General features: G+C 35.3%; 2 protein-coding genes across 7 annotated transcripts in view; one reads left to right on the forward strand and one right to left on the reverse strand.

The window, feature by feature from the left end:
• The window catches only part of ART3 (ADP-ribosyltransferase 3 (inactive)), an 86,904-nt gene extending 80,255 nt beyond the window's left edge, over nucleotides 1–6,649 (forward strand). For all 4 annotated transcript variants that reach the window (XM_060299499.1, XM_060299498.1, XM_060299500.1 and 1 more), the window contains one exon: nucleotides 1,601–6,649. In XM_060299499.1, the coding sequence (XP_060155482.1) occupies nucleotides 1,601–1,737 (137 nt within the window). In that variant the 3' untranslated portion in view covers nucleotides 1,738–6,649. The remainder of the gene's footprint in view (nucleotides 1–1,600) is intronic.
• NUP54 (nucleoporin 54) overlaps nucleotides 1,771–12,826 on the reverse strand; it is a 39,945-nt gene continuing 28,889 nt past the window's right edge. The window contains exons 10-13 of one of the 3 annotated variants that reach the window (XM_060299495.2): nucleotides 11,662–11,769; nucleotides 7,417–7,536; nucleotides 6,758–6,868; nucleotides 1,772–4,651 (exon numbers count right to left, since the gene is read on the reverse strand). In XM_060299495.2, the coding sequence (XP_060155478.1) occupies nucleotides 4,523–4,651; nucleotides 6,758–6,868; nucleotides 7,417–7,536; nucleotides 11,662–11,769 (468 nt within the window). In that variant the 3' untranslated portion in view covers nucleotides 1,772–4,522. Of the gene's footprint in view, nucleotides 4,652–6,757; nucleotides 6,869–7,416; nucleotides 7,537–11,661; nucleotides 11,770–12,826 lie in introns of all 3 variants that reach the window. The other 2 variants (XM_060299497.2, XM_060299496.2) reach the window with 2 other exon arrangements.

Raw genomic sequence — 12,826 nt, forward strand, 5'->3', positions numbered from 1 at the left:
TGATAAATGTCTGTTTCTGCAATACAGAAAAACTGAGAAATTTATTTTCTCTCAATAAAAGGAACAAAATCTCAAGAGTTTAAAGCATCATATATAATGTATAATGTCATATCCAAATGCTTGTATGTGCAAATGGGGGGGGCAACTTGATTTTGCTTCTTAAGCACTCATTTTCAACTATGTATATAGACTGTACTTTTTCGAGCAATGGTTCTCAACCCTGCAACCCAATTCTCTCTTTTTAGAACAAATATTTTATAAAGGTATCCTGAAATAAGATTCATAAATAAGTCCCACTTGCACCATAAGAAAATCAATATAATGTCCTAACTATATAACGAAATTATATACATTTCAATATGTAAATGCCTAGATTATTCTAGATGTCATGAAGTAGATTGTATTTATTTACACAGAGAAATCTGGATTTAAGAGAGAGGACTGGAAGCTATTCTTTACAAATATAAGAAAATGAAAGTGAAGAAATACCAGGGGCACTAGAATAGAAACCAGTGTTTATTAAAACTACCCCAAAATATTTTGCATATATGTAAAACTTAGGTTCTGGGTTTGAGCATTATAAATAGGTTTTTAACATATATATGTCTAGCAGTGCATTTGAAATTTATGTGCAAGTGGGTCGATTTTTCCTTGTGCAAGACTGTCGAGAGCACTGCAGGATACTAGCCCTCTACTTCCACCCCAGTGCCGTGACAATCAAAAATATACTCTGACAAATTTCCAAACTGCTTTAGGGGGCAATGCAGCCCCCTTGAGAACCACTGCTCTCTAGTAACAAACTAATGCATGAGTGCATCTGCTTGTCCATTTTCCCCATCTGTATACATATAACTGCACGTTTATAATCATGGCAAGTAAATTTATGAGTTGAAGGTTTTTATAACATTTACTAGTTATTTCTCTTGGTTTCACTTATGTGAGTGGTGATCCCATTTGGATATTTCCAATCAGTCTTCCCTTGTACAGTCTAAACCAAAACACAGCCAGAAGTCAGATATCTGAGTTAAGGGCAGTGTGAAACAGACCATCCTGAGATGGCTGGACTCCACTGTACCTCTCTCCACTAGTTCAGGTGAAAGGGAAGCAGTTTTCTCCAGAGTAGTGTTTTATGTATAGAGGGAAAAAAATTTTTTTATCAGCTTGCAGGCCTGTTTAAAAAATGCAATTTTTTACACTGTAAAATATTACACTGTATATTGGTAGAATATGCATATGAAATATACTATCTTGAAATAGAAAAGACACAGAATTTAACTTCATCTTGCATATACAGAAAATGAAAATTTTAAATTGCCAAGAAATTCTAGAGAACTTGAACAAAAAAACTACCTTGTCTACATAGATACTAAAAAGCCTGTGAAATCTTAGATAAAACCTAGATCAGCACACCCTGATGATATATATGAAAATATAGCCCCAAATCTGTAATGAACTATATTTATTTTAAAGTTGTCCTGGTTAGAATTACTTCATGTAAAACTCAACCTGGATGTTCACATATTCAGGATATATGGTGTAGGTGGATGAAACTTGATACTAAAAATGACATGTGTCAATGACTATGTCTTCTCATTAACAGCTCCAGCTCCAGGTCCAGTTCCAGGTCCCAAAATCCATACCTCCGCATCATCTGGCAAAATGCTCCTTCCACCGTTTGGGACATTCATCATTTTAATCAGTGTTTCTGCTCTAAATCTCTGTTGCTCTGTAGTCTGATACATTCTTTTTAATTTTTGGGGGGCGGGGGCGCTGATTTATTTATTTATTAGACTCGAGTGCTTTAGTACAGAACGGTACAGAGATGTTTGTGCTTCAATACTTTCAAACACTGAGATTCTGATAATTTCAAGGTAAACAAGTTTCAAGACAGACTAGCTTTTTGATACATTCTTTATTACTTGAAATATGCTACAGGCATCCCACAGAAATCATCAAAAGGAGTGATGTATTTTTCACTTGTTGGCCAAAGTCATTCGATAAAATGAGAATTACATATTAATGTAATTAACAAATTCAGGTAGCTGACCCAGATGTCACAGAATTCATTTTTCACTTATTTCTATATTAATCTTACGATTGCAAAAAACTGTATACTTTTGATTTAATTCAATAAGACTTTAAAATTATTAGCTATAATTTCAGTAGAATTGCTAGATATTAAAATGTCAGTAATGCTCATGGTTAACCTGAATTTAATTCCTAATTAGAATTTAAAGGTGTTCTACTTATCTTTAAAGGATCAAACTTTGACTTCTATTCAAATAGCGTATTCTTTCAGTCTCTTCATTTTCCTTCTATATATGAACACCTTATATTGTTATAAACACAACAGTTTACCAAGTATTTCACATACGTAGTCCCTAACTTGAACCTCATGTTAACCCAGGAAGGCAGACAGTACTGAATGAATATGTGGGCTCAATAAGCAAGGAAAATGAGTACAGTACAGTAGTCTTTTACCCCAGGTATTGTGGTGGTTGAAAAGTAATTGATTTAGGCATGGGCTTTGGTAACTGACACTTGTTTACACTGCCAGTGTTTCAAAAAAGGACTTAAGGCCACTTTCAGAGATTCAGAAAAACTACATGAAAGCTCAACTAGGTGTTTGTTAGGGGTTCAGTGTGCTTTAATTCTACCATTTACCTCTCTTCATGTTCAGAATTTTGAGTGGACTTACCACAAGAACCAGTTCACAGAACGTCTATAAATTGTGCTGGAGAACACAACTTAGTCCAGAGGCCAAGGTTGGTCTTTTCTTCTCATTTCCACCCAAATCTAGAACTTGGTTATCAGTTGCTTGGAACACAACTCAGGTACAGACCAAGTCCAGTTATCTAACCAGCTACATGAACAAGGACCACAGGCCTTGCCTTACACATGTAGTCACCAGCAGGATCAAAACTTAGGAGGCTAACTGGGCCTGTCTTTAAAAGGCAGACCCCGCGCCCTATCTAGGGCTTGTGAAATTAGAAACCTAACATACGAGAGGACAAAAAATGAAAGGCTAGAGAAGTAAGCATGCTATGCATGATTAGCCATCTGCCCAACAGAGAATGTGGCTCAATGAGTAACAGGTCTCATCTATTAGATCACCAGCTCTTCCTACAGTGAGCGGGTGTGCAGAGGGGCAAACTCCTTCCACATTCGGCTACATGGATGAGAAAGATGAGAGGTGTTATAAGAAACAGCCCTGTGAACCTTGTTTGTGTCTCCTGCACAACTGTTAGCTAGCTAGTCTGCATCCTGACAGATTCCTTCAGTGGGATCTCAGAGGGAGGCCTCTGGATGTACAGTGCATCACACTCCTTACTCCTTGCCATCCTCATAATAAACACAGTGGCACGGTTCATGGGGCTGTTTCTTTTAACACCTCTCATCATAAGACAAAGCATTACGCAGAAATGCAGAGTTAAAGCATTCCAAGAGGGGCCAAAATGATGCAGCCCAGGTGTGCAGTTTGTAGTCAGAAAAATTGTTTAAAATTATCTAGTTGTTGAAGAATCACTATTGCACATTATCATGTCTAATTCACATTTTCCAGTGTTTTCAGATACTAATGATGTATTAGAGAATTCTTTATCCTGGATGATATAGGAAGTAATTTTTATTTGCTGTACCCTAGTCAAAATATATCAGTACTGATATACTTTCCTTAGAGGGTAAAGTCAGACTTAAAGCCAGGTTAAAACTGAAATTCTTGAGCTGTGATTATGATTTAGTATTTGTGTGGACATGAATGGCCATTCTCCCAGAGCCAAATAAAGCACCAGACAGAATTATATAAAAGTAATTATAATCAAGAATTTATTTATAACTTTTCATCTTTTTTAGAAATAAAAAGTTTTAAAAAAAAGTTGTAAAAATGATAAAATGTAATTTTGTTATATCCTAATTGCTTAGGTGTGTTCTGTAAATTCCAAATAAGTAAAATAATATAAAAATATATTTTCAAATCTTTATAGAATGAAAAGAAAACCACATTAATCATTAAATACTCTTGGATTTTCTTTACTCCTCCCACAGATGAATTCACAAATATAAAAACTGACATACATTTACATTCTGAAGTACAAATCTCCAACAGCCAAGTAATTATACAGTTTGTTATGTGCAAAGTAGACATTTCCTATTTACTTGCTATGGAGAGCAGAGTACAGGCTCAATGGAGAATAATCATCATTAAACAATGATTATTTTTAAGAAGAATGCTGTTGTAAAAATATACAATAGGAAATATTTTTGGTAATTATGTACTTCTTTTTTAAAGTAATTACAGCTTTTAGATGTAAATCTTTCAAAGGCTATCTCTGAAGAGCAGTGATGTGACAGTTATTTCAGATTTGATGAATAATAATTTGTCAGGAACCTTCTCAAAAACCAAGTCAGGAGAGAGGATTGTTTTCTTTCTTTTCCCCTCCACGTGGTCAGTTTCATTCTTAAGGAAGGTCTGATATAACAAGAAAATGTATTTCACAAACCTTTAACACAAGTTTGTGAACTGTCAACTGAAGACACCACCTCTGATGTGGATGGTTTCATTCAATCCATGTTCTACCAACTTGATATCTTCTAAGTCATCTTTTATGATGCTAATCAAGTGGCTAAGGCCTTCCTGTTGTTGTTTCAAATGCTAGAAGGAATTTAAAAAATATCAATGTATTTATTAAACTGCACGCTACTCACAGGAAAAAGGCTATTTTTCACTATTTTACCAGCAACACAGCACTTAGTGGCTGCTCTCATTATCTGCATGTTTAAACACTTGTACTATATGTTTTGCTAATACTTTTAAATACAGTAAAATACTACTGTAAAAAGCAATAAAATCAAATATACAATGAACAATATCTGTAACAGAAATTTTACAAAAGATGCAGAGTTTTAAAGGTTCCTTTTATCAACCTTTGATAAAAAACAAAGGTATATTAAAATAATGCAAGAAGGTACTCAAATATAGATGACTAGCAAAATAATCATTCTGAAAACTGAGGATTTCCATGTTTTGAAGTACAAACTGATGATAATAGTGATATAACTACAATTGCTAGCATTTTAGAGTCCTTCCCAGATGTTAAGGCAGCTTGAAGAGTTTCATGGGTATTAACTCATTTAAAATCCCTTTGAGCACACACTTTGGGAGTACCATTATTACCTCTTCTCTACAGATAAAGAAACTGAGATACAGGTAATGAGCCATGATGCTTCAATTCCAAAACAATATACTGCTTTTCATCATCTTAGGTAGGTGTTTATATTATTCCCAATTTTACTGCATAAACTCTTTTATATAGTTCTTTATTCCAATATGCTGGAATCTTTCTCAGTTAATTTTATTGTAAATATGAATATAATCAAGTGTATGTATACTTTTCGAGATCCAGAGCCAAACTAATTTTTAGTTGCATATAATGGCAATATCTGTTGATGACATTTATAACTACCTAAAATCCTCAGGGTCATACCAACCTGCCATGCCAATTAATCCTACCTAATAGGTTCCACAAAGTTTACCATCTTAATATATTTTTTTAGACACAGCTGATGGCTGGATAGCTTTTATTAAACCGATCTATATTTATACTAATGAAACTAAGCTAGAGCAGTACGTCCCAACTTCATAGAAAGTGAGCCGTAGACAAGTGGTTGGAGGTTTCGGCTACCCCAGCCTACACCCAGGTCCCCTGAGGGCTGACAGGATCAGTAACTCTACATATTTATAATTGATATGTGGCATCATGTAAGTTGGGAATATGTGATATAGAGCAGTTACTTCTCAGACTTTGTGCATACAAATCACTCTGTGATCTTGAAAAATGTAGCTTTCGGAGTCTAGAGTACGGACTGAGCGTCTGCATTTCTAACGACCCCCCAGGTGCTGCTGCCACTGCCCACACACGGCAGCAGGGTCTAGGGTACTTCGGTTGTCTGTATTACCTCAGAATTCATCGATGTGGGGGACAGGGGAAGAGAACGATTAACTTTCTTTTGGTGGGAAAATATACATATCATGTCCATTTTAACCATTTTATGTCCAGTCCAGCAGCACTGAGTAAATCATGTTGTGCAACAATCACTACCATCTATCTGTTGAACTTTTTCATCTTCTCAAACTGAAATTCTGTACCCATTAAACACTAGCTCCCCATTCCCCTTCCCCTCAGCCCCTGGCAACTACCATTCTACCCTCTATGAATTGGACTACTCTAGGTACCCCATATAAGTGGAATCATACAACTTTTGTCCTCTTAAACTGGCTTATTTCACATAATGTCTTCAAAATTCACCCATGTAGTGTGTGCATGTGAGAATTTCCTTCCTTTTTAAGGCTAATATTCCATTGTATATATGCCATATTTTGTTTATTCATCCACCTATGGACACTTGGATTGCTCCCACTTTGGCTACTGTGAATAACGCTTCTATGAACATGGCTATACAAATCATCTGTTTGAGTCCCTACACTCAATTCTTTTAGGTATGCACCCAGAAGCAGAATTGCTGGACTATATTGTAATTCTATGTTTAATATTTTGAGGAACCATTTTTCACAGTGGATGCATGCACCATTTTTACATTGCTGCTAGCAGTGCATGAGGGTTCCATTTTCTTCACATCCTCTAAACCCTTGTTATTTTCTGGGTTTTTTTTTTTTTTTTTTTTTTGGATAATAGCCATCCTAATGGATGTCAAGGGGTGAATTCACCTTTTTAAAAGGTGACTCTAGTGCAACACGTACCTGCTTGATTTCTCGTAACAGATCTGCATCTATGTAATATCTTTCTTCAGATTTGACTGCTCCAAAATGATTCTGCATCCTGATCTGGGACATCAGTTCATTCAGTCGGCCCTAAAAATAATACAGAGTTGAGGGACTTCCCTGGTGTCACGGTGGATAGGACTCGGCACTCCCAATGCAGGGGGCCCGGGTTCAATCCCTGGTCAGGGAACTAGATCCCACATGCATGCCGCAAATAAGAGTTTGCATGCCACAACTAAGGAGCCCGCCTGCTGCAACTAAGGAGCCAGCAAGCTGCAACTAAGGAGCCCGTCTGCCACAACTAAGACCCGGCACAACCAAATAAATAAATAAATAAATAAAAATACTGAGGTGAAGTACAACTGCTCACATTTCTAAAAGAGAATGTTTTATTTTAAAAGGATAGGTACTACTCTAATTAAAGGTGCCAATTCTCCCTTTGTACATTACTTGAAACACTAATACAAGCCCAAAACATCATGATTAAGAGTCTACATTAGAAACGAAGTTTTGATTAAAAAGAACAAATACTTAATAAAAAACAAGTATACAAAATTCCTCTTTTTGAAGACCAAGTAACATTTCTCTGCAGATACACCTGAAACAAATTCTAGCTTTATGGTCTTATAAGTGCTTACCTTAAACTGAGTAGGGGCATTTAGTTCACACTGAATTGTATCTAGCTGAACTCGCAACTGCTCTTCATCAGCTTGGATGGCATACCCACTCTTCCTCTGAATTTCCTGTTTGATGAGGACCTATACAAAGAAAAGCCACCAACAACGATAGAATCATCTCTTTTCAGTTATGCAAGTAATTTTATTACACATCAATTGTTGAAAGAAATTAGCTGAATACACTAACAATAGAATCATTAACAGTTCAAGATTTGAATTATGTTTGCCCATTTTTATTAGGCAAGTTACATTAATTTGTTTCTTTTAATGACTACATAATTTTCATGCATTATTAATAAACTCAAGTGTTCTTGAGGGGCATATATTTTATTTCTAGTCTTGACACTATGAACAATGCTGTAATAAACATTTTTGTATATATATCTTTATTTACTGGTATAGACCCCCAGGAATGAGATTGCTGGGTTTAAAAGTGTGTGTGTTCAATCTTTAGAAGCTGCTAGATTGCTTTCCCGAAGATCCTCCTGATGAGTATTAAAGAGATCATGCAAATTTTTTTAAAAACCTACATTCCCTTGAATGTATTTTTTTTTTTTTTTTTTGGCCGCGCCACTTGGCCTGTGGGATCGGCTAGCAGGATGTTAGTTCCCCGACCAGGGATCAAACCTGGACCCCCTGCAGTGGAAGCACAGAGTTATAACCACTGGACCACCAGGGAATTCCCCCCTTGAATGTTAAAGGACCATCTTTTAATGGTTAAGAACTATTTTGCATCTGTTCTTCTGTGAACTGCCTTTATACATTCTTTGCCCGTATTTCACTTGGGGTTTTTTAGGTCAAATTATAGGATCTCTGTGTAATACAAACACTACAACTGAAATCAGTGCTGTTTGCAAATTCAGATTTTTCTTTTTCTGAAATCACTTTACTATTGACAAATGGCTTCTGTTACCTTTTACTATACAAAATTTTCTAATTCTTACATAGTCAGTTTTGTTTTACAGTTTCTGGCTTTCTAAGAAGCTACAAGTCTCTCCAGTCCCTAGGTTGTACATGCAGCCTCATAAATTTCTTAGAGTTAAGTCTTTAATACCTCTTATTTTTGTATATGGTGTGATACAGTGGTCTAATTTTATTTTCCAGATGGATAGCCAGTTACTCTAGCATTACTTATTAAATAAACCCACTGAATTGAAATACCACCTCTGTCATATTAAGATACGTGTGCGTCTATTTCTGGATTGTCTATTCTTTTCTATGGATCTTTACATCCAATCCTACACCAATCCCATATTGATTTGATTATAAGAGCTTTAAATAGGTTCTAAAATTGGATAAGGCAAGTCCCCTTCACTATCTTTTTTGTTCCCCCCAGCAGCTATTCTCAAAACAATTATTTATGAACTGAAAGATTTCAATTTTTTTAAAGTTGTAATTCATTTTTAAATTTTATAAAGTAGATATTGTCTTCTCATCCAAGAATATGGTTTATCTGTCTCTCTATTTGTGAAAACCTTAATTCAGATTGTATATTTTCCTCAAATTTATTCCTAAGTATTTTACAGTTTTTTCATAATAGTGAATGAAATATTTTCCTATTTCCATTAATAGTATAAAGAAACTGATTTTTGTACATTTACCTCATACTGAGCCATCTTGCCACATTAATTCTATAGTTTATTTCCTTGGGTTTTCTAGATATACAATCATGTCATCAGCGAAAAGAGATGATCTCTTTTCAATCTTTATACTAGTTAACTACCCTGCTCATTACATTTATGAAAACATATATTTTCCATGTGTTGCTATGATAAATTATGTTGACAGATATCCTGTTATAAAACCAACCCTCCATTCCTGAAATAAACCTTACTCAAAGTATATTCCTTTAGAATTTGATAAATAGCTGGATTCTCTTCACTTATATTTCATTTAGAATTTCTGCATTTGTTTTCTTTGGTCAGATTTATTGAGGTATAATCCACATACAACAAAATTGACCCTTTTTAGGTGGACAGTTCTATGTATTTGGACAAACACAAGTTCCCATCACCACAGTCAAGATACAGAACATTTCCATCACCCCAAAAAGTTCCCTCCTGCCTCCTGTAGCCTCCTCTCCCTTACCTCCTGCTCCTAGCAACTACTGATCTGTTACCCACCTCCAGTTGTACCTTTTGCATGAATCATATAAATGGAATCATACCACATGTAGCCTTTCAGTCTGGCTTCTTTTGCTTAGCATAATTTGCATCTCTACTAGAATTATCTGCTTTATAAATTTTTGTTTTGGGGTACTAAAAACAGATGTAAAATGCTGCCACTGCTCTGAGAAACAATTTGGTAGTTCTTCAAAAAGTTGAACATAAGAGTTACCGCATGACCAAGCAATTCTTATCCTAGGTTTATGCATCCAAGAGAAACAAAAGCATAAATCCACACAAATACTTGTACACAAGCATTAATAGCAACATTATTCATACTAGCCAAAAAGTGGAAACAACCAAAATGTTTATCAATTGATGAATAAATTAAAATGTTGTACAGTCATACAATGAAATATTATTCATCAATAAAAAGGAATGAAGTGCTATTACATGCTACAACATGAATGAACCTTGAAAATATTATGCTATGTGAGAGAAAGCCAGTCAAAAAATACCACATACCATATGATTTCATTTATATGAAGTGTCCAAAAGAGGCAAATCCATACAAACAAAGTGGTTGCCTAGGGCTGGGGGGGTTTGGGATGAAATGGGGAGTTGCTGCTAATAGGTATGGAGTTTGTTTTTAGAGTGATAAAAATGTTCTAAAACTGACTGTGGTGATGGTTGTACAAAACTATGAATATACTAAAAATCACTGAATTACATTAAATAGGTGAATTGTATGGTATATGAATTATATCTCAAACTGTTTAAAAAAATCCATATTTTTCATTTTGTCTGAAATAAAGTAACTTTGGAATTAGCTCTTTAATGGTTAGACAAAATTCAGCAATGACACTATCTGACCTTGGTGCTTTTTCCATGGTTGATCTTTAATAACTTTCCCAATTGCTTCTATGGTATTTGTCTATTTAAGATTTTTCTCTGTAGATCAATTTTGCTAGAAAATCATCTGTTTTCTCTAACTTCTCAGTTTACTGCTGTGAATTCCATTGCAGTATTTTCTTATTCTCTTGTGTATATCTGTGATAATGTCTCCTTTCTCACTTCTAATTTTTCTTTACCTTCTTCAGGCTCATGAGATGAGTCTTTTATTCCTTCTTCAGACTCATGTTTTGCCATTTTAATGGTCTTTTTTTCTTCTTAAACTATTTATTTATTTGGCTGTGCCAGGTCTTAGTTGCAGCATGCAGAATCTTTTAGTTGCAGCACGTGGGATCTTTTAGTTGCAGCGTGCAGGATCTTTAGTTGCAGCATGCGAACCCACAGCTGCAGCATACGGGATATAGTTCCCTGACCAGGGATCAAACCCAGGCCCCCTGCATTGGGAGCGTGGAAGTCTTAGCCACTGGGCCACCAGCGAAGTCCCTTAATGGTTTTTTCAAAGAAACAGCTTTTCCATTTAATCTATTATGATTAATTTTTAAAATTTATTTCACTTTATCTTTATTTCTCTCTTATTGGTTTCTGTTGGCTTATCGATAGTATTTTTCTAACTTAAGATCAGTACTAAGTTCTTTACTTTTTGCATCTGTACTTTTAAAAATGAAGATTTTTTAAGGTTATAAATTGTCCTCTGAGTGCAGCTTTTGCTGTATCCCATTGATTCTGCTATATAATGTTTGTTTTCATGATAATTTCAACTTTTGTTGCTGTTCATTCTTTTACTTCCTCTTGTTAATTTGCAAGTTCTATTGTTTTTCATTCATTAACCGTTACACTCCCTTTTCTAGCACTCAAAATCAAAACTGTATTTTTCTACTATTTTTATGAAAACCAGATATTAATGATCTGATGCATACTTTTCTTGCACCACGATGATTTTTTTTTCACTGCTTTCCCCCCACCCTCTCAATAAAATGCTAATTTTAGGATATTTTCACGTCCTTCACCCAGTCCTGTAAGATCTCTCCTCCAACTTCCAGGTTTTAATGAGAAAGTTTGGTACTTTCAGTTTCAGACTATTATTGTTATTTCCTTTTAGTCTGTTTTTTTCTATTGTAAAAATCCATATTTAGCATTTCCATCATGTATACAAGTCTTATAAATGTTGGAAAAAAGTCCAAATTACTACCTGTAAGGTTCTATGGGAAAGGTCCATGAGTTTCCTCTTGTATTGTGCAATTTTGGCCATAGTTGTAGTTTGATTCTTCTGTAATTCACCAATATCTTCAGATATGATCTGTTTTTTTTAAAAAAAATTTTTTAAGGTAAATCAAATATAGGTATCACAGCTATTTATCAGGTTTACCTATATGCAAAAAATGAGCCTAAGATTCATCTTTCAAAATATAAACTCCTTTCCTTTAAATCTCCTTTTATATTTCTTCCCCTTTTGTACATTTAAAAATTAAAAAGTACCATTCAAAAATTTCTTTAGAGCTCCAGAAAATTTAGTGATGAGGCAAAGTGTATAGAAAAATAATATACTTGTTGGGTTTCCCTGGTGGCGCAGTGGTTGAGAGTCCGCCTGCTGATGCAGGGGACGCAGGTTTGTGCCCCGGTCCGGGAAGATCCCACATGCCACGGAGCGGCTGGGCCTGTGAGCCATGGCCACTGAGCCTGCGCGTCTGGAGCCTGTGCTCCGCAACGGGAGAGGCCACAACAGTGAGAGGCCCACGTACCACAAAAAAAAAAATAAAATAATACACTTCAGAAATAATTAAGGAACTTGAAATAATACTGTAGAACAGAGCCAACAACCAGGCCATTAATGGAAAAAGTTAAGATCTATAAAGTGACATGCAGGAGGGGCCTAAAATGTAGTATATAGTCCAATATCAATTGTAAAGGAATATTATGGAGGGATATGCTCACAGTGGAGGGGAAAAGGAAGGATATCACACAACTGAAGACATTTTTATGTCTCTGGATCTTTGATTTGCTCTTTCCCTAGCCTGAAATCCTACTATTCCACCTTATGAAAGTCTTAACATCACAGAGTGAGTTAAAATCCTATTTAATTATAGCTTCCCAATCAAAATTAACCCCATTATTGTTCCTATCATAATTAATCATTCTATGACACTGGCTTACATTGAGATGTTATAAGTAAGAGGGTAAGAAGATTGTACAAGACATATTTTAGCATGTCTACCTACACATATCACCTTTTAAGGAAACTTTCCAATGCCAGGCCATGTTGAAGGGACAAAATTAGGTGACCATATTTTATATTACGTAACCCAGGCACCCTCCCCATCTCAGTTTTGAAAAGTTGGCAGGGCTTCTAGACAAAA

The sequence above is a fragment of the Globicephala melas genome, chromosome 5, assembly GCF_963455315.2.
Source record: "Globicephala melas chromosome 5, mGloMel1.2, whole genome shotgun sequence".
NCBI classification, from domain to species: Eukaryota; Metazoa; Chordata; class Mammalia; order Artiodactyla; family Delphinidae; genus Globicephala; species Globicephala melas.